The sequence below is a fragment of the Myotis myotis genome, unplaced genomic scaffold (genome assembly GCF_014108235.1).
Source record: "Myotis myotis isolate mMyoMyo1 unplaced genomic scaffold, mMyoMyo1.p scaffold_m19_p_2, whole genome shotgun sequence".
In the NCBI taxonomy this organism is placed as follows: domain Eukaryota; kingdom Metazoa; phylum Chordata; class Mammalia; order Chiroptera; family Vespertilionidae; genus Myotis; species Myotis myotis.
In genome coordinates this window covers 35158918-35178199 of record NW_023416324.1, presented here as the reverse complement: position 1 = coordinate 35178199, position 19282 = coordinate 35158918, and the positions used below count along the sequence as shown (strand labels likewise).

Here is a 19282-nt window from a genome sequence, read left to right as displayed (position 1 = left end):
GGCGGGAGAGGCTCCCGCCACTGCGCTCGCCTGCTGTGAGCCTGGCTTCTGGCTGAGCAGCACTCCCCCTGTGGGAGCGTACTGACCACCAGGGGGCAGCTCCCGCGTTGAGCATCTGCCCCCTGATGAGTCAGTGAGCATCATAGCAACTGGTCGTTCCGCTCTTTGGTTGATTTGCATATTAGCCTTTTATTATATAGGATAAAGAATATCAACTGTTTTCTGAAACAGGTGACAAGCTCAATTTTTCAGGACAGGTAAACATTACTAGTTGAAGTGGAGGGGGCCTTGATGATGGAGTGAAAAGCGTATGTAGAGAGAAATATTGAGACTTGAAGTAGCAGTGATCCATTCTAGCATACGTGGTACGAATGAAGTAAAAAATGTTAGGGTAGTATATAAGGTTAGAGATAGAGATAGCATCACTCTCTTTCTTGAGGTCTTAGCTTAACATTTCAAAGACACTTTCCCTGACTCTCATATTTAAAGTTGGTCTCCCTTTCAATTACATGCTTTTTTCCTTTATAGCACTTACTACAGCTTGGAATTACTGTATACTGTTTACTGCTTTCATGAGTGTAAGGACTGTGTATAATATGCTAAAGAGTTTATGTTTATTCTGAATGCTTTGAGAAAGTATTTTAAGCAAGAGAATAACATGACGCAATTAGTATTTTAAAAAATCAGACTTGTGGTGGAACCTACTGTGTATGTCAGATACATACATATTGCTAGGTGCTGGAAATGCAAAGATAAAATCACATAACCTATGCCTCAAAGAGATTACAGTCTAGTTAGGAGACTAATAAAAAAATATATATCAGTGGGTTTAGTGAAAGCAAAGAAAGAGGAGCCTGGTGTGGGGGTGTGGTCTGGAGTATGCATGTTCTTTTAGCTGCTAGTGTATAGTGCTAAAGTTGCTAAGGTGACTTAGTTCAATGACTAAACTTTGGTATTTAAAAGAGCTTTTTATTATATTAGCCTTAAACACTAAGTCTCAGTCATATTTGTCTCTTTTGATAGGTAGGTTTGAGGAACAAGATAGGATAGGCATTTGACCGATGAAGTAGATTTTTCTTTGTGAATTTCTATGCCACGTATTATATCTCTTACTTACATTTTACATAGGTATGCCAACTTGTACAACTAAGGAAAGAATATTTTTTCTGTATGTGTATAAATTGAATGTCTGTTTTGCATTCTTTTTTTTTTTAATTGACCAGTTCTAATGATGACAACTAAGTGATTGCTTCCTTTTCTAGGTAAAATGAAGAATGATGAATCTAATAAAGAAACTTCTTCAGAGATGGACTATTTAGAAAATGCCACTGTTATAGATGAGTCTACATTGACACCTGAGCAGAGGCTAGGCTTGAAACAAGCAGAAGAACGCTTAGAAAGAGATCACATCTTTCGACTTGAAAAAGTATACTATGTCGTTTCAGTTATTTGAAGGAAATGCATGGTTCATAACTTTTCTTTGCTAAGTATAGCTCTTGTTATTTTTCTTCTATTCCTAAGGCAGAAATAACATTCATCTTTCCATACTTCTTTCCTTTCTTCTTATCTCCTCTCTTTTCTCTCTTCCCTCCCTTTGTTTAGCAAATCTTACATCTGTGAGTCTGACTTTATTTATTCATCCCCAGAGGTTGATGAACTGTGGCCTACCCTCTTATTTTTGTTTTGTTTTTTGGTGTGTTTTGTATTTTTAAATTGTGGTAAAATACATTTAGCCCCTTGTTTTATGTGTTTATTTTTAGGAGGGGGGGGGGATGCAATCATGCCCATTTGTTTAGCTATTGTCTAGGGCTACTTTTGTGCTACCATGGCAGGTTGAGTTGAGAGTTGCTGTAAAGAATATATGCCCTGCAAAGCATAAAATACCTACTTTTTAAAGAAATCATCACCTGAGGATATTTTTTTCATTGTTTTTCAGAGAGAGATAGATAGTGGGAGGGAGGGAAGGGAGGAGGGAGGGAGGAGGGGAGAGAGAGAGTGAAAGAAACATCAATGTGAGAGAGACACATTGATTGGTTGCTTTAAGGGCAAGGACCAGGTATGGGCCCTTGACGGGAAATCGAACCTGAGACCCTGAGCAACACTGGCCAGGGCAAAATATCTCCTTTTTACTAAAGCATAAAATTTACCATAATATTACTTTGTCTCTTTCTGAAAGAAGTTTGCTGACCCTTGATTTATGTACTCATGAAATAGATACTGAGTGCTTGTTATGTTCTAGGTAACGAGCTAGGCATTGGGAATTTATTTGTGAAAATGGCATAGTTTCTGTCCATTCAAAGTTAATACTTTATTTGAAGTGACAGAAACGAATTAGAAAATACTACATGATGTTCTAGACTTCCTCCATTTCCCCTTGCTTTTATTCCCCTCCATATTTATTGAACATCTATCTATCAGGAGTTATTCTAGCCATTGGTATCTGATTCCTGAGTACTAATTAACTTCTTAACCTAGAAATACACATTCCTAGCCTTAATAAAAATACTGCTAGGTATTACAGGAATGAATAGTAAACTAATCTGTTCACAAATTGATGCTTGGGGCATTGTGAGTATGAATACAAGGAAATAGGTCTTCCTTGATAAATAAAAAAGAAATGGTGTGATTTTGTATAGTTTAGAAAAATTAGGTCATAGCTAAATTGAAGAAGGCAATTCTGAGTTATTAATAAACTGATGACGGAGCAGTCACCCTATGAAAATAAAAAGAAATTTAAGGCGTAGAGTTTAGGCTGTGCAGCTAGTCTCACCATATCCTAGTTAGAATTATTTTTTTGCAATTTGCTGTTTTACTTAGTTCTATCTTTCCTCTTTCTCTTTCCTAAGCCTAGATTTAGTAGCTATTCTGGCTCTGCATTGTCAAGATAAACATTGAGTGCCTTTCATATGCCATGATATGGTGATAAAAAGTTGAAATGGGGTATTGTGACATTTTTAAAAACATGATACTGCTCCTCTAGGAGTTTACTAATTAGAGAAAGACATATAAGCAAACCATAATAATAGTAATAATAACAGTATTGTTTGCAAATGGGATCTTGGACAAAGGAGTGACCAATTTGAGTTGGGATATAGAGGTATAAAATTGGGGAATGCTTTATAAGAAGGTGACATTTGAACTGAGTCAGAAGGAGTGATTAGGAGTTGACCCGATGGGTTGGGGAAGGGTGGTGTAGGTAAATTATATGGGATGTGTAAAGGAAATGTGAAAAATGTGTTTTCAAGAAAACTAAACAGGACTGGCTGGGAAGATACATAGGATACAAAGCGGAAAAAGTCAGTTCTTTGTAGAAGGAAGACGTTGGGGTGGAACGGATGTTTGATGATAGTAAGAACGAACGGTGTGGGGTGAAAGAAAAGCTTGAGGATGAAAACATTTTATTTGTTGCTGAGTTTAAACAGCAATGATGTAAAATCATTGTGCCAATGTCAGCAGAGATGTCTATAATCCCTTTTCTTTCTGACACCTTTGTTTCTCAAGCCTCCAAAACCTTTTGTTTTCAATATGGTATACTCTTTTTTTAAAACAAAAACAAAAACATTTTTTATTGATTTCAGAGAGGAACGGAAGAGGGAAAGAGATAGAAACATCAATGGTAAGAGAGAATCATAGATCGTCTGCCTCCTGCACTCCCCCAATTGGGGAACAAGCCTGCAACTGGGGCATGTGCCTGTGATTGGAATCAAACCTGGGACACTTGAGTCATCAGGCTGACATTCTATCCATTGAGCCAGATCAGCTAGGGCAATACAGTATACTCTTAGTTAACATTTTTCTCTACCAGCTTTAGACACTCATTAAGAACTAGAGGCCCGATGCACGAAGATTTGTGCAAGAATGGGCCTTCCTTCCCCTGGCTGCCAGCACTGCCTTCACTCTGGCCTGGAGCCACCTTTCTGCCTTCACTCCGGCTCAGAGCCGCCTTTCCGTGTTCCCATGCCGCCCAGAGGCCTGGAGTGTCTGGGGCAGTGCGGAATGCCTGCATCGTCGCAAGTGTCCCGCCCACTGCCATTCAGCGCCTGTGTATGCAAATTAACCTGCCAGCTTTGCTGGGTTAATTTGCATACTCACTCCTGATTGGCTGGTGGGTGTTGTGAAGGCACGGTCAATTTGCATCTTTCTCTTTTATTAGTGTGGATATTCTTACCAACTTATTTTTTATTTCATCATGTCCTTTTGTTCACAGTATACTCATAGATTATCTAATTGAGGAGTAAAGATATGATTTTTAAAAAATATGTTTTTATTGATTTTTAGAAAGGAAGGGAGAGGGAGAGAGATAGAAACATCAATAAGAGAGAGACATTATTCAGCTGCCTCTTGCATATCCCCTGCTGGGGATGGAGCCCACAACTTGGGCATGTGCCCTGACCAGTAATCGAACTGGTGACCTCTTGGTGCATGGGTTGACACTCAACCACTGAATAACACTGGCTGGGCAAAGTGTAGTTTTTAACCTGTACCAAAGAAGGAGTGCCAGAGTCCAACCCCAGCAGGTCCAGGGATCCCCAAAGGTGTGGATGGAGTCGGCGAAGAAGGAATGACACAGAGACAGCATTCAGTTGATCAGCAGCCTAGCCAGGATCTCTAGCCAGGATCTCAAACAGCAAGGATGGACCGGCTCCCGGCAAAGGAGTAAATTCAAACAATTAGATTGGAAGGGTAAAATTCCCTATAGCAAATATTAAATATTGACTAGGAAATACTTAGAGTCTCCATGCCCAGCAATGATTATTTTAGTTGGTCTGCAGAAACTTTAAAAAGGTTTATTAATATGTTTGTTTAATGGTTAAATAAAATATAACTATAATAAAGGAATTTTTTCATTTGTCTCTTCTGTGAAACTAGAAGCTTCCTGGTGGTGAGAACATTTTTGTGTTATTTACTGTTGTGCCTAATACAGTACATTGTACATAATTGGTCAGTAATTAGAGGTAGTTTGCTTAGTGGTTAAGTGTATGGGATTTGAAATCAATGGTTCTATCTAGCTTTGTCCTTACTGATTTAATATTATTGGATAAGTTATTTAATCTCTTTAAACCTCAAATTCATTATCATTAAAATAGATTTGATGAAAATAATGACACCTAGCTCATTGGGCTATTATGAGGATTAAATAAGATAATATAAGTAAAGTTCTTGGCACAGTGCTGATATGTGGTAAGCACTAAACAAAGTTTAACTACTGAGTAATTTAGTTATCATGCCCTATAGGGCAGTTTTTACTATTTCATTTTAAGGACCTATATAGAAGCAGGCTCCAGTGTTAGAGTATTATCCAAGGTTAATTGAGATGTCATCCCAAGCCTGCTGACTCCCCATTCGAGTTTCTGTCAAGCTTTTCTTACTAAAAAAATCCAGATGTGTCCTTGTCTGTTAACATTTTATAATTGAAAAATTCATATGATGAGTGATTATATGACTTCTTCAGAGACCTCATCAATATTCATGCATTTAGATATTCTTTGTTTATGCTTTCAACTCCTAAATCTAACTCTTCCAGTCACTTCCACCACTCTTAAACCTTGAACCAAGCCAACATCATCTCTCTTCTCTATTATTGCAGTATATGCATACCAGCAATAAGCTCTTCCTGCTTCTATTCTTAATATAGAAGACAAGTGATTCCTTTAAAATATTGATTAGATCTTGTAATTCTTTGCTCGAAAACCTTCAGTGCCTTCCCCTTACACTTAGAATAAAAGCCAGAGTCCTTACAGGGGGCCTTATAATCTAGACTCCATTACCTTTCTGTTCTAGTTATGCTAGTTTTTTTGCAATTTTTCAAACATATTAGGCATATTCTTACTTCAGGGCCTTAGCATTCACATTTTTGCTCTGTTTGGAATGTCTCTTTCCAAATATCCACACAGCTAATCCTTCACTTTAAGTCAGTTTATCAATAAGGTCTTAAGTGATGACCCTATTTTTAAAAAGCAATTAACACCTCTTCCCATATTCCTGTTTGCTTATTTATACATTTGTTTATTTAATACATATTTCCCTACAGTTGAATATAAATTCATAAGGACAGGAATTTTGGTTTCTTTTGTTTACATTACCCAGCTCCTAGAAAAATGTTTGATATATAGTATGAGCTCAAAAAAATAGTTGGTGGCCCAGCTGGCATTGCTCAGTTATTGAGCATCAACCTATGAACCAGGAGGTCAGGGTTCGATTCCCATCAGGGCACATGCCTGAGTTGTGGACTTGATCCCTGAGGGGTGTGCAGGAGGCAGCCAATCAATGATTCTCTCTTATCATTGATGTTTCTATCACTCCCTCTCCTTTTCTCTCTGAAATCAATAAAAATATATTTTTAAAAAATAGTTGGTGAATTAAGAAGTAGTTGTGGTAGGAAATTTAAGAGGTAGAAGTCTGTGAAGGCTTAATTCATTCTCCAATAAGGACAGATTTGAAAGAATTCCTTATATTAAAGAATTGGAATGATTATGTTGAGCTGAATTTTCTTATTTGCTTGTTGCCTTGGGCAGTTATTTAATTCTTGAGATTTAGTTGCTTTGTCAGTAAAATGGGGAATCCTCATAGAGTTGTTGTAAGGTTAGTAGATACTGAATACATGATGGCTATATTTATTTTTTAGTCTGTGGCAGGACTTGCTATTTTTAGGGCAGATTCCCCATTTAAAGGAAATCATATACATAATATTCTGAAGTGAGAATTTTTTTGTCAGGAGTTACAGCCTTTTGAAGATCAGTCAGATAAAAATTGAGCATTGCTGGAATTTCAGTGTAAGACAGTAGAAACAGTATTTTTAAATTCAGCACATATTTAATATTTTTGTAATATTTTATTGTGTAATCTTATGGGTAGAGAGTTGGCTTTGAATTCAGTAATACATGAATTTAAATTCAGCATCTTCCACTTAATGTATCCTTGTGAAAGTTGCAAGCTACTTGAGCTTTTGTTTTCACATCCATAAAAGAAGATAATGTCAGTCTAAAATGTCACATTATATGTGAAGCACCTAGCAAGGAACCTGGCACATAACAAGTACTTTGGAATTATGTTTTTTATTATTTCAAGAATATATATGTGGAGTATGACTAAAGTACTATGACTGATACTTTTCATGTGTCAGTTGTTCAGAGTAATAACTTCAAGAGGTTATCCATTTATTCCCATGAGATTGTGATTAATTGGAGTGTTTTTGGAACTCAGCTTTTGGAATTGTGTTTGTTGAATTTGCAATTCATTCTTTTGAATATCTTATTTGAGTGTGGATCTTAATCAAAAACACTGAAAGTTTGAAATCAGTTTTGGGGGTAGCATTGGAATAAGACTTAGTAACGAGACTGCCTTTCTCATTTCACATTGGATTCTAAAGACTATATTAGATAAGTACCAAACATATTTAGTACTTTTTAAAATATATTTTTATTGATTTCAGAGAGTAAGGGAGAGGGAAAGAGATAGAAACATCAGTGATGAGAGAGAATCGTTGATTGGCTGCCTCCTGCACGCCCCCTACTGGGGATGGAGCCAACAACCTGGGCATGTGCCCTGACTGGAATTGAACAGTGACCTCCTGGGTCATAGGTCGACACTCAACTACTGAGCCATACTGGCCGGGCCATATTTAGTATTTTCATGGTATTGTTTGAAATTAGTATATGATCTATGATGACTATTTTGAAAAGGACAACTATCTTGGTTTTATAAGTACTGATTTGTTTATTAAAAACATTCCTATAATGCTTATTTTTGTCCCTTATATTTACATAATTGTGTCATTCACATATATAATAAAAAATTTACTTCTCTGTTCTTTGAAAATGTCATTTTTTAATTTTTCAGCGCTCACCAGAATATACCAATTGCCGGTATCTATGCAAACTTTGCTTAATTCACATTGAAAATATCCAGGGAGCTCATAAACATATAAAAGAGAAACGACATAAGAAAAACATTTTGGTAAGTTCTTATGAAATATTTTATTTATTTTTGAATGGTAAAACTATATCAAATCTTTTTTATTTTTGAAAGTAAAAATGCAGTATTTATCCAGTCTTGTATTAGTAATTGAAGCGACATTGCTGAAAACCGTGATTGCCCTCCTTACCTTAGTCAGGAGGGGAATCTTCTCAGAGTCCAGTTTGCTCATCTTAAAGTACATTGATTCCTAAGTTTAAAACTGTCAGGTGTAGTTAGTCCAACAGATATTTATTGAGCTCCTATGTGTTTAGGTCTAGGAGTGATGAATAAGATAGTTGTAGTTTCTGCCCTCAGAGTTTCTAAAGTGTTGATGAAGGCATCCAATGAATAGGATTTAAGTATCATGAGTTTTATTAAAGGGGGAAATGTAGTGCTAAAGAGTATACAAGAATATTTTACTTAGTCTAGAACAGGGACATTTTTTCTGAGAAAGTGAACATTTGAGTTGAACCTCGAAATAAAAGTTTAAAAGGCAAAAAGTGAGTGGTGTGGAGGGGCAAGCTGAGAGCATTTTACACAAAAAAGCAGAATGAATAAAGATCTCTCTAAGTCAGGAAAGGATATGGCATTTGAGGAACTGAAAGAGTGTAGTATGAGTGGAGCAAACAAAGCTAGGAGGAAAATGATGTGAGATGAAGTTGGAGAAGTCCAGACCATGCAGGGCCTTGTAAACTAGAGACTTCGAGAATTCTTGATTCTGCAGTTTTTTTGTTGTTGTTTTTTTTTATTGATTTTTTACAGAGAGGAAGGGAGAGAGATAGAGAGTTAGAAACATCGATGAGAGAGAAACATCAATCAGCTGCCTCCTGCACATCTCCTACTGGGGATGTGCCCGCAACCAAGGTACATGCCCTTGATCTGAATTGAACCCGGGACCCTTCAGTCTGCAGGCCGATGCTCTATCCACTGAGCCAAACCAGTTACGGCTCTACAGTTATTTTTATTAGAGCATTTCATAGACTTAGATATGAACAGAGTGCTTTTTTCTTTTTAGAGTGTATTAGTATTTTATCTATTTAATCTTTTTCTCTTCAAAGTTATAATAATAGATAACTTCTTATCTAATTTTGTGCTTGTATATCCTCTCTGTGAAATACTCTTTCACCTGACCTTCCCAACAAGTCTGTGTTAGGTATTCCTTTTCTGCCCCTGCAGCGCTTGATCAGAAAACCTAACACGTTTGCCTTCTCTCCTGTTCTAGATTTCAGTATTTAATATTCAAGAGGGCAGGTTATTTTCTTATTTATTTTTGTTTCTGCATCGCTTAGGACTGTATCTGACATATATTAGGTGCTCAATACATTTTTCTTAAAAAAACAAGATACATTGAAGAAAATCAAGAACTTAGAAGGAAAAGAAGTCATTCAGATTTAACGAGCCTATGATTTTTTTTTTCTTTTTTGGTTAATTTTCACCTGAGGATATTTCTCCCATTGATTTTTAGAAAGACTGGAAGGGGGGGGTGGGGTGGGAAGAGAGAGAGAGAAAGAAACATTGATGTGAGAGAGAGACACATCAATTGGTTGCCTCCTGCACTGGGGATCAAACCTGCAACCTAGGTACGTGCCCTTGACCGGGAGTCAAACCTGCAACCCTTGGATGCATGGGCTAACACTATAACCACTGAACTATACCGGCCAAGTCCCAGCACAGGCAGTAGTGTGGTGAAGGCCTGGGAGGGGCGGGAGTGGGATGGAGAGGGTCAGTGGGTAAAAACAAGGACACATCTGTAATACTTTCAACAATAAAGATAAATTTAAAAAAATTAAACTATTTCAGGTCAAGATGGCAGTGCATACATAAATGCGGTACTTGCATCCTCCCACAACCACATCAAAATTACACGCCCTGGCTGGTGTAGCTAAGTGGTTAAGGCGTTGGCCTGGCACCAAAGGGTCTTGGGTTTGATTCCTGGTCAAGGGCATGCACCTTGGTTTTGGGTTCAATCTCCAGTCCTGGTCAGGGAGTGTGCTGGAGGCAACTAATGGATGTGTCTCTTTCATATTTTTTTTTGTCTCTTTCATATTGATGTCTCTCTCTCTCTCTCTCTCTCCCCTTCTCTTTCTCTTCCCCTTCTCCCTCCCTTCCACTCTTTCTAAAAATCAATGGAAAAAATATCCTCAGCTGAGGATTAACAACAACAAAAAATTATAACTAAACTGCAGAACAACCATCCTGGCTTTGATGAAGCATTTCAGAATTTATGCAGTCAATAAAGTATAACAAATTTTATTTTTTAATGTTTAATAGCAACCTCCCCCACAGTATTTCTCAGTCTTTCAAATCTGCTTCACAAAGGCAGGGATCTCTGTCTCTTTTGTTCTCTTCCATATCCTAGATGCCTTAAGTCTGGTACATAGAAGTTGATTATATTTATCTTTTTCTCTTAAAAAAATCTATTTCTCATTAAAAGAGTAATCTTTTATATATATATATGTGTGTGTGTGTGTGTGTGTGTGTGTGTGTGTGTGTGTGTATATATATATATATGTATATATATATATATACATATATATATATATATATTGTTGTTAAATGTTGCACTAACAGGAAAAACAGGAAGAAAGTGAGCTTCGTTCTCTGCCACCTCCTTCTCCTGCCCACTTGGCCGCTTTAAGTGTTGCAGTTACTGAATTAGCAAAAGAACAAGGAATAACAGATGATGACCTCAGAGTTCGTCAGGAGGTTGTGGAGGAAATGTCAAAGGTTATAACAACATTTTTACCAGGTACAAGTGTATTTTATGCTTATTTTTAAAAATTACACAACTCTCTCTCTTGAATTAGGGTAAATATTATTTAAAAAAATATTTTTATTGATTTCAGAGAGGACGGGAGAAGGGGAGAGAGATAGAAACATCAATGATGAGAGAGGTTCATTGATTGGCTGCCTCCTGCACATCCCCTACTGGGGATGGAGCCTGCAACCCAGGCATGTGCCCTGACTGGGAATCTAACCGTGACCTCCTGGTTCATAGGTCAGTGCTCAACCACTGAGCCATGCCAGCCAGGCTGAACTTATACTTTCTAAGAAACTAAACTTGCCTGATAAGTTCCAGTTATGGTTTTTTCAACTTGCCCTCTGATGAGATCCTTTTAAAATTTGCCTTATTATGACTTTTGAAGTCAAATATTTGATAGTCTGAGAAAGATACTTGTAGTATGTTATTGTTTTCATTAACTTGTTCTATGAACTCTTGAAAGCCACAGAGTTTTTTTTTTGTTTTAGGCTTGCAATATTAATTGGTGGCTTCACTTTGTATTTTTAAAGAGCATTGGCATTGAAGGTCTGCGATTCCTTCCCCATGTAAAGTGTTATCTCTTATGTAAATATATATAAATAAGTGCAGTTTGTGGCAGTAGCTATAACTGAGTTGCACATTCTTTACTGTTACATATTAAATCTTAAACATACTTGTAGTCATTCCTTATTGAACTATTACTAAAATTTTGTTTAAACATTGAACTTTTATGAGCAATTTTTCTCTTCTGTCTTTGTTCCTGAACCCTCTGAGAAACATTTTTTATTTTATAGATCAGTTAAAAAGGATATAATTCTTCTATAATTGTTGTATTTGAATTGAAAGACATAGAATTGAGATATATGCAGTTTTCCTACTACTGTTGTTTAAGATCCCGTATTTACATGCTATTTCATGCTTTTATTTTTTTTAATTTTTTTCCAGAGTGTTCACTTAGGTTGTATGGCTCATCTCTGACTAAGTTTGCTCTGAAAAGTAGTGATGTTAATATAGATATAAAATTCCCTCCCAAGGTAAGTAATTAGAAAAGAATGTCTCCTATGTGGTTCTTAATTAGTACTTGATATTTTTTATTGATTATTTTTTTAGTGGAGGTGCAGGGGACTATAAAATTCTGCCTTATGGAAGTTACTGTCATGATTAAACAGTGCTTTTGGAAACTACTAGTAGGTGTCAGACTTAAATAAAATAAAAGAAATAAGGGGCAGGGAAAAAAGAGGAAGGCAGTCATTACAGAAAAGGAAAGTCGGCTCTCTCTCTGGAGCAGGCCCTTGCCTTTCCCCACCCGCTTCTTTCTCCAGGTGTTCTCTTTCTCTCTCTGGAGCACGCCTCTCCTCCCGTTTTGGTCCCTCTAGGTGTGCATTCTCTCTTCCTCTCTCTGCCAACCTCCAAGGACCTTCTTTAGCTGTAAGTTGTTTCCTGAACCCATTTCTTCTGAAAAAAAAAAAAAAAAGAAAAAAGAAAAATGGGAGGACCCAAGATGATGGTAGAGTAAGTGGAAGTTACACTCACCTCCTCCCAGGACCAAACTGGAATTAAAACTAAAATATAGAACAGTCATCTTGAATAACCAACTGAAGACTAGCTGAACACAAATCTTATAACCAAGGATTTACAGAAGAAGACACACTGAAACTGGACTTGGTAACGATGAAGGTTCTCATCCTTGCCTGCCTGGTGGTGCTTGCTCTTGGAAGGGAGAAGGAAGATCTCAGCATATCCAGTGAGACTGTAGAAAGCCTTTCAAGCAGTGAGGAATCTATTACACACATCGACAAGAAACTTGAGCAGTTTGAACATGAGAAACAGCAGCAAAGAGAGGATGAATACCAGGATAAAATTCACCTCTGTGTTTAGCCACAGCCTCTAATCCAGCCGTGAGCAAACTCCGGCCGGCCCGTTTGAAATGAATAAAACTAAAAAAAAAAAGACCGTACCCTTTTATGTAATGATGTTTACTTTGAATTTATATTAGTTCACACAAACACTCCATCCATGCTTTTGTTCCGGCCCTCCGGTCCAGTTTAAGAACCCATTGTGGCCCTCGAGTCAAAAAGTTTGCCCACCCCTGCTCTAATCTGTCCTTACTCTGAGCCTGTCCCTTCCACTGTCCTTCCACAAAACGTCCTGCCTCTTGTCCAGCTTGTTATGGTGCTGCCTACCCTTCAGCCTGAAGTAATGGAAGCCCCCAATACTAAAGAGACCATCTTTCCTAAGTGCAATGCGATGCTCTTTTTTGAACACTAAATCCCAAATCTTAGTAATCTCGAGAATCCATACCTTCTTCTGTCTCTGCTCCAGCTCTTGATGCAGGACCCCAAGCTGCTGCTTCAGACTCCCGTGTTTCTTAGCCCCTGTTCTTCCTTCCTCAGCCCAAAGCCATGTTTCTTCTCCAGCAGGTGATGGCCTACCCCAGAGAGATATGTCCATTCAAGCCCTTCTACTGTACTTAGAGCCTCTATTTGATCCTACCTGGGAGTTCTCCTCTGTTACTTAATCTAGTGACCCAGCTTACAACTTAGAACAAGTCTAACAGGATTTCAAAGTTAATGTTCCACTCCTCATTTTTGAATTGATTGTGACTGGAAATGTGACATATTTTCATCTTTGTATCATGCCATCAAAAATTGCCAATTTTTAAATGTCTCTACATGGAAAGAATGAAAATGCATTTCTTTCTTTATCTTATGTATTATGTAGCACTTGTCTGAATTTGAATGCAACTCATAACTTCTATTTTCCAAATTTTAATTAAAAAAGTACCACAAAATTTCAGTTTTGAATTGGAAGTACCATAACCATATCAAAATATGTGTATAAATAAAGAAAAAAAATGTATAAAAATAGTTTCTGGAATTGTGCTTATTATTATTTCCAAACAAGCCCTTTCAATAAGTTAATCTTTTATGCATAAAAAAAGGAAAAGTGATTGTATTTGAGCATGTTGGACAGTTACTGCTTATGGAAGTAGTATAGGAAGTGGAAAGAACTTTGAAACCGTACATCAGTGTTCAAATCTTGTTTGCAGTGAGCAAGTTAATTACTTGACCTGTCTGAGCCTCAGTTTCCTAATTTCCAAAACAGGGATAATAACTTTTATATTAAATAAGATTATATACCCCAGGTATTTTTGTATAGTGCCTGGTACATTATGGGTACTTTTAATAAGTAGCGTCTAGTACCATTTGCAAAAGTACCAGTATTATTTAGCACTGCGAACATTGCTCATCTATTCACATATCAGACACTTAAAATAATTGAAATTTTATGTGTTTTTAATTTTTTTAATAAGTTATGCTCAAGGAGGTTTGATTTGGGTGAACATTTGATGTTTAATTTTTAATCTGACAGTCATTTACATAATGTATTATTACTAAATACTTTTAAGTAGCAGTAAAATACACATTAAGTTAAACATTTGACAAGCTTGTTATTTATTTTATTTATTATTATTTTAATATATTTTTATTGATTTTGAGAGGAGGAAAGAGGGAGAGAGATAGAAATATCAATGATGAGAGAGAATCATTGATTGGCTGCCTCCTGCATGCCCCACACTGGGGATCAAGCTGGCACCCCAGGCATGTGCCCTGACTGGGAATTGAGCCATGACCTGGTTCATAGGTTGATGCTCCACCATTGAGCTACATCAGCCGGGCAACAGCTTGTTATTTAAAATAGTGTTTTAATCTAAGTCTTTTGGCCATTTGGCCAGTTACCAGTGTATCTTAAATTTATCTCAACAACTTCTCTTTAACAATTATTTGGTAAAGTAATTTTTTTCCATTTGTTTCGTGAAATTCCAGAATCTTTCTCACCTAAGAACTCATTAATTCAAGGAATGTTGCTGGAATCATAGCACTATATGATTTATTAGATTTTATTTCCATGAACAAAAGATGTGTTAACATAAAAGTAAAACACTCTTCTGTTTCCATTATTTTAAAATAGCATGATTTTATTTAAATGTTTAATGAAATTTAATTCCCTCTAAAGTTCTACAGCTTAAACTTTGAAATTAGTATATTGATTTAATTTGAAACTTTTTTAGATGAACCATCCAGATCTTCTGATACAAGTGCTTGGGATTTTAAAAAAAAGTGGTGAGTTTCTTTTTTAATTTGTCTTTCTAAAGAAAATTCTTTAAAGGTACATGCACTGTGTAGGTTATATATGGCTAACCAAATTAAACTAAAATCCCTGTCATGTTTTAGTCATTGTATTATATGTATGTATATACATATATTTGTTTATTTAATAGGTATACTAGAAAATTTACATGTCTGTAAGATCAAAAGTGTATTTAAAATTGATATGTAAAATCTGCATTTTGAATAATTTAAATATGCTAGCTTTGAAATTATGAGCATTTCTTATGTAAAAGAAGAGAAAGACAAAATCTATCCTTGGAAGGTTATTGATGAAGAAAGACTTAGGGAGAGACTTGGGGGAAAATTTTGTGCATTTTTAAAGCAATATCAGCCTAATTTAATCATTTATATTACACCAACCAAAATCATACTTAGTAAGCTTTTCATATGTGCCTCATATGTCTGGATTATTTTTGTGTGTGATGTAAAAAGGATATTTATATAGGTAAAAACACATTTAAAATAAAAAATTTTAAAATTACAAGTGTCTCAAACCAGGCTATAGCATGTAATACAACCTATAATATTATTTTGTTTTTGTTCTTATTTACTGCTTTTCTTGTTATGAAGCAAATGCTTGAAAGCTCAAGATCTGCCAGACTTTCTAGGCACAAAATTTTGTTCTGCCACTTGATGGCTGTATGTTTTTTGACGAATTATTTAATGTTCATGTTTCAGTTTTCTCATCTGTAAAATGGCAATAATACAATATCTTTTTGATGAGGAAGTTGTGAGAATGAAATGGGTTAAGCAATAGCTTAGAAAAGTGCCTGGTATATATAGGAACTTATGAAATTTCTGCAGCTGTGATTTTTATTATTACTTTTGTCATCTTAGATTTTATGAATTACAAGTACCTGGCAAAAATATTTGCAGTTTGGCTTAGAACAGATAGCTTATTGACTTTAATCTTATCTTCATCCTAGAGGCCCAGTGCATGAAATTCGTGTATGGAAGGGGTGGTGTCCCCTCAGCCAAGCCTGCACCCTCTCCAATCCGGGACTCCTCGGGGATGTCCTGGGGATTGGCCCTACACTGGCAGTCAGACATCCCTCTCACAATCCTGAACTGCTGGCTCCTAATCACTCACCTGCCTGCCTGCCTGGTCGCTCCTAACTGCCCCCCCCCGTCCTGGCTGGCCTGATCACCCCTCACTGCCTCTGCGTGCCGGCCTGATCGCCCCTAACTGCCCCTTTCTGCTGGCCTGGTCACCCCTAACTGCCCCCTGCTGCTGGCCAGGTTGCCCCCAACTGCCCCCTTCCTGCAGGCCTGGTTGCTCCTAACTCACCCCCCTGCCAGCCTGGTCGCCCCCAACTGCCCCCTGCTGCTGGCCAGGTCGCCCCAAATTGCCCACTCCCTGCTGGCCTGGTCGCTCCTAACTGCCCCCCTCTGCCGGCCTGGTCACCCCTAACTGCCCCCCCCCCCCGCCGGCCTGGTTGCCCCACGCAGTCTGCTGTTCAGTCATTTGGTCATCCCTCAATAACCCCCTGCCAGTCTGGTGGTAGGCAGCCATCTTGTGATGGTCAATTTGCATATTACCTCTTTATTACATAAGATTAGCTCTAATATCAGTTCTTAATTTCCTGTTCCTCTCCATCTGCTCCATTAGGTCTCCATTATCAGTATATTGTTGGCTATTTCTCTGGGAAGTTATTTTTTAGAGATTAATTTGGTGCATTTATCTTGTAAAGCAGCGGTTTTCAACTGGTGTGCTACAAGAATTTTTAAAACATGCAATACCTGACTATTTAGTCAGGGGCTCTGACCTCTTTTCCCTTAGATTGTCAAATAAAAAAATGACACAGCCATTTGGTGTGAATGCCTTGTCTTGAACATAAATACATAGGTCATACTAGAGGCCCGGTGCATGAAATTTGTGCACTGGGGGGGGGGTTGTCCCTCAGTTCAGCCTGCACCCTCTCCTATCTGGGACCCCTCGGGGGATGTCCGACTGCCGTTTTAATAGGGATCAGGCCTAAACTGGCAGTTGGACATCCCTCTCACAATCCGGGACTGCTGGCTCCCAACCGCTTACCTACCTGCCTGCCAGCCTGATCACCCCTAATCACTCCCCTGCCAGCCTGATCGACGCCTAACTGCCAACCCCTGCCAGCCTGGTTGCCCCCAACTGCTCTCCCTTGCTGGCCCAGTCGCCCCCAAATGCCCTCCTCTGCAGGCCTGGTCCCCCCCAACTGCCCTCCCCTGCCAGCCATCTTGTGGCTGTGGGTGCCGCCATCTTTGAGGGTGTGGCAGTCATTTAGCATATTCCCTCTTTATTGGCTGTGGGTGCCGCCATCTTTGTGACAGTGTGAGGGTCAATTAGCATATTCCCTCTTTATTAGATAGGATAATAGAGTTGCATCTTATTGGTCATGTTGCATAATAAGGTTGTGTCTGATTGGTTAATTCCTGGCACCAGAAATCCTTAGATACAAATAGAGGCACCTGATTTTTTAAAAAGTCACTTTGGAGCAAAATGGGTAGGTAGTTACTATTACTATTTTTTTAAATCAAAATTAAACCTATTTTTTGTCAGTTTGCCAAAGAATTTTAGTAATTAGTTTAGTCATTAGTTCTGTGAAAAAGGTTGAAAACCACTGTTGTAAAGGGATTTTAATATCATTTTTTCTTAAATATTTGTCTCTAATTGCACAAAAACTTTAAAACATATTACAGATAGGAGGTAAACACAGAGCTTTTACCTCTTTAGAGTCACTGGAGAGTATTAACCTAGCAAAAAAATTTTAAATAGGTCTTTTCCACTAAAATATACAAATAGATCATCTTGAGTCATATAACATAGGTGTATAAAATGCAGTCTGATTATAAAATTGATTGTTTTCTTTTTATTCCCTCACTTTAAAGACCTGTACTCTTTAAAGACCTCTATCTTGTCACCTATATGATTTATTTGTTTAAGTATTTGTTTTCCAAACCCCTGATTGAGCTCTTCGTGTCTTATTCATTGTTACATCCACCAAGTATAATTCAACTCCTGACATAGAGATTTTTAGCACATGGTTTTTAATCACTTAATAATTCCAACAAGTATTACTAAGAGATTTTCTTTAAACTTCAAATGGAATAATGTTAATGCATCTATTTTTAAAAAATACATCTTTATTAATTTCAGAGAGGAAGGGAGAGGAAGAGAGAAACATCAATGATGAGAGAGAATCACTGATCGGCTGCCTCCTGCATGCCCGATCCTGCAACCCGGGCATGTGCCCTTGACCAGAATCGAACCTAGGACCTTTCAGTCCTCAGGCGGATGCTCTATCCACTGAGCCAAACCAGCTAGGGCTAGTGCAGCTATTTTTATTTAGATTAGACATTTATGGCATGGGGCCTACCTTGGAGATACAGAGATGGACTTAAGAGTGGAAATGTGCTTTATCTGTTAGTCCATCCTTAGGAGCTTTAGTTGGGCAGACTTTTCATAGGTTTATGGGAAATGAAGCCAGCAGAGTTAGCCTTTTACTTCCACAGATATTTTTAAAAGAACCAAATTTTCAAAGCATTGTAGGTTCTCATTTTATGACTCCTGTGGAAATAGCCCTCGAAGTAAGTGGTGCCTTCTCTTGGCTATATCTATGAAGGTTTAACAGCTTTGACTAAATTATATGCTTACTTGGATATATTCAAACTCTTAGGGATGTTAAAACTTTTTTTCTTAAGGTGATTATAATTTTCAGACAGTTGGGTCTGTGCCTGTGGTTTGTGATATGCAGCAAATGGTACCAAGAGAGATAAGGGATCCTGTGGGGTTGATTCTCATAATGAGAAGAGTGGATTATCCCACAGAAGCAATGAGAGTGATATTTAGAAGGAAACTATTAATGTTTACCATAGAGTAAGCATTTTAGAGATGTTGACATTAGCTTACTTGTTTTGTTTTTTCCCCCCCTGATTAGTATTATATGTAGATGTGGAATCTGATTTTCACGCTAAAGTTCCTGTTGTGGTGTGCAAAGATCGGAAAAGGTTGGTAACAATGAAGAAAAAATAAACTATTTTTAAAAATAACGACAACATCCAGTTGTGCAGTGAACATCTGTAAGAGAGAAAAGTTTTGTTTTCGATTTCTCCTTGGGTTAATATGACTAGGCTAGTTTCTACTTATTCAAATTAGCCGGCTTACTAAAAGCATGTGAACAAGAAATAGAACAGATAAAAATAACATACTCAGAGGCAGAACTTTTCATTTTTTTTTAAAGTTCATTCACCCAACAGTACTGAACATTTACTATATGTTAACTAATGCTTTCCTGTAGGGATACAAACATAAATAAGAAATAGTCTTTATTCTCAAGGAGCTCACAGTCTATTAGACTCTAATTTTTAGTTCACTGAAATTGAATGAGTCATTGAAGACTAATCTTGCTTTTCTAGT

General features: G+C 37.4%; 1 protein-coding gene across 8 annotated transcripts in view; it reads left to right on the top strand.

Annotated features, from left to right (window-relative positions):
• The window catches only part of TUT4 (terminal uridylyl transferase 4), a 168248-nt gene that overhangs the window by 93719 nt on the left and 55247 nt on the right, over positions 1 to 19282 (top strand). For all 8 annotated transcript variants that reach the window (XM_036347477.1, XM_036347481.1, XM_036347478.1 and 5 more), the window contains 6 exons: positions 1263 to 1426; positions 7840 to 7956; positions 10528 to 10705; positions 11663 to 11751; positions 14790 to 14841; positions 18804 to 18873. In XM_036347477.1, the coding sequence (XP_036203370.1) occupies positions 1263 to 1426; positions 7840 to 7956; positions 10528 to 10705; positions 11663 to 11751; positions 14790 to 14841; positions 18804 to 18873 (670 nt within the window). The remainder of the gene's footprint in view (positions 1 to 1262; positions 1427 to 7839; positions 7957 to 10527; positions 10706 to 11662; positions 11752 to 14789; positions 14842 to 18803; positions 18874 to 19282) is intronic.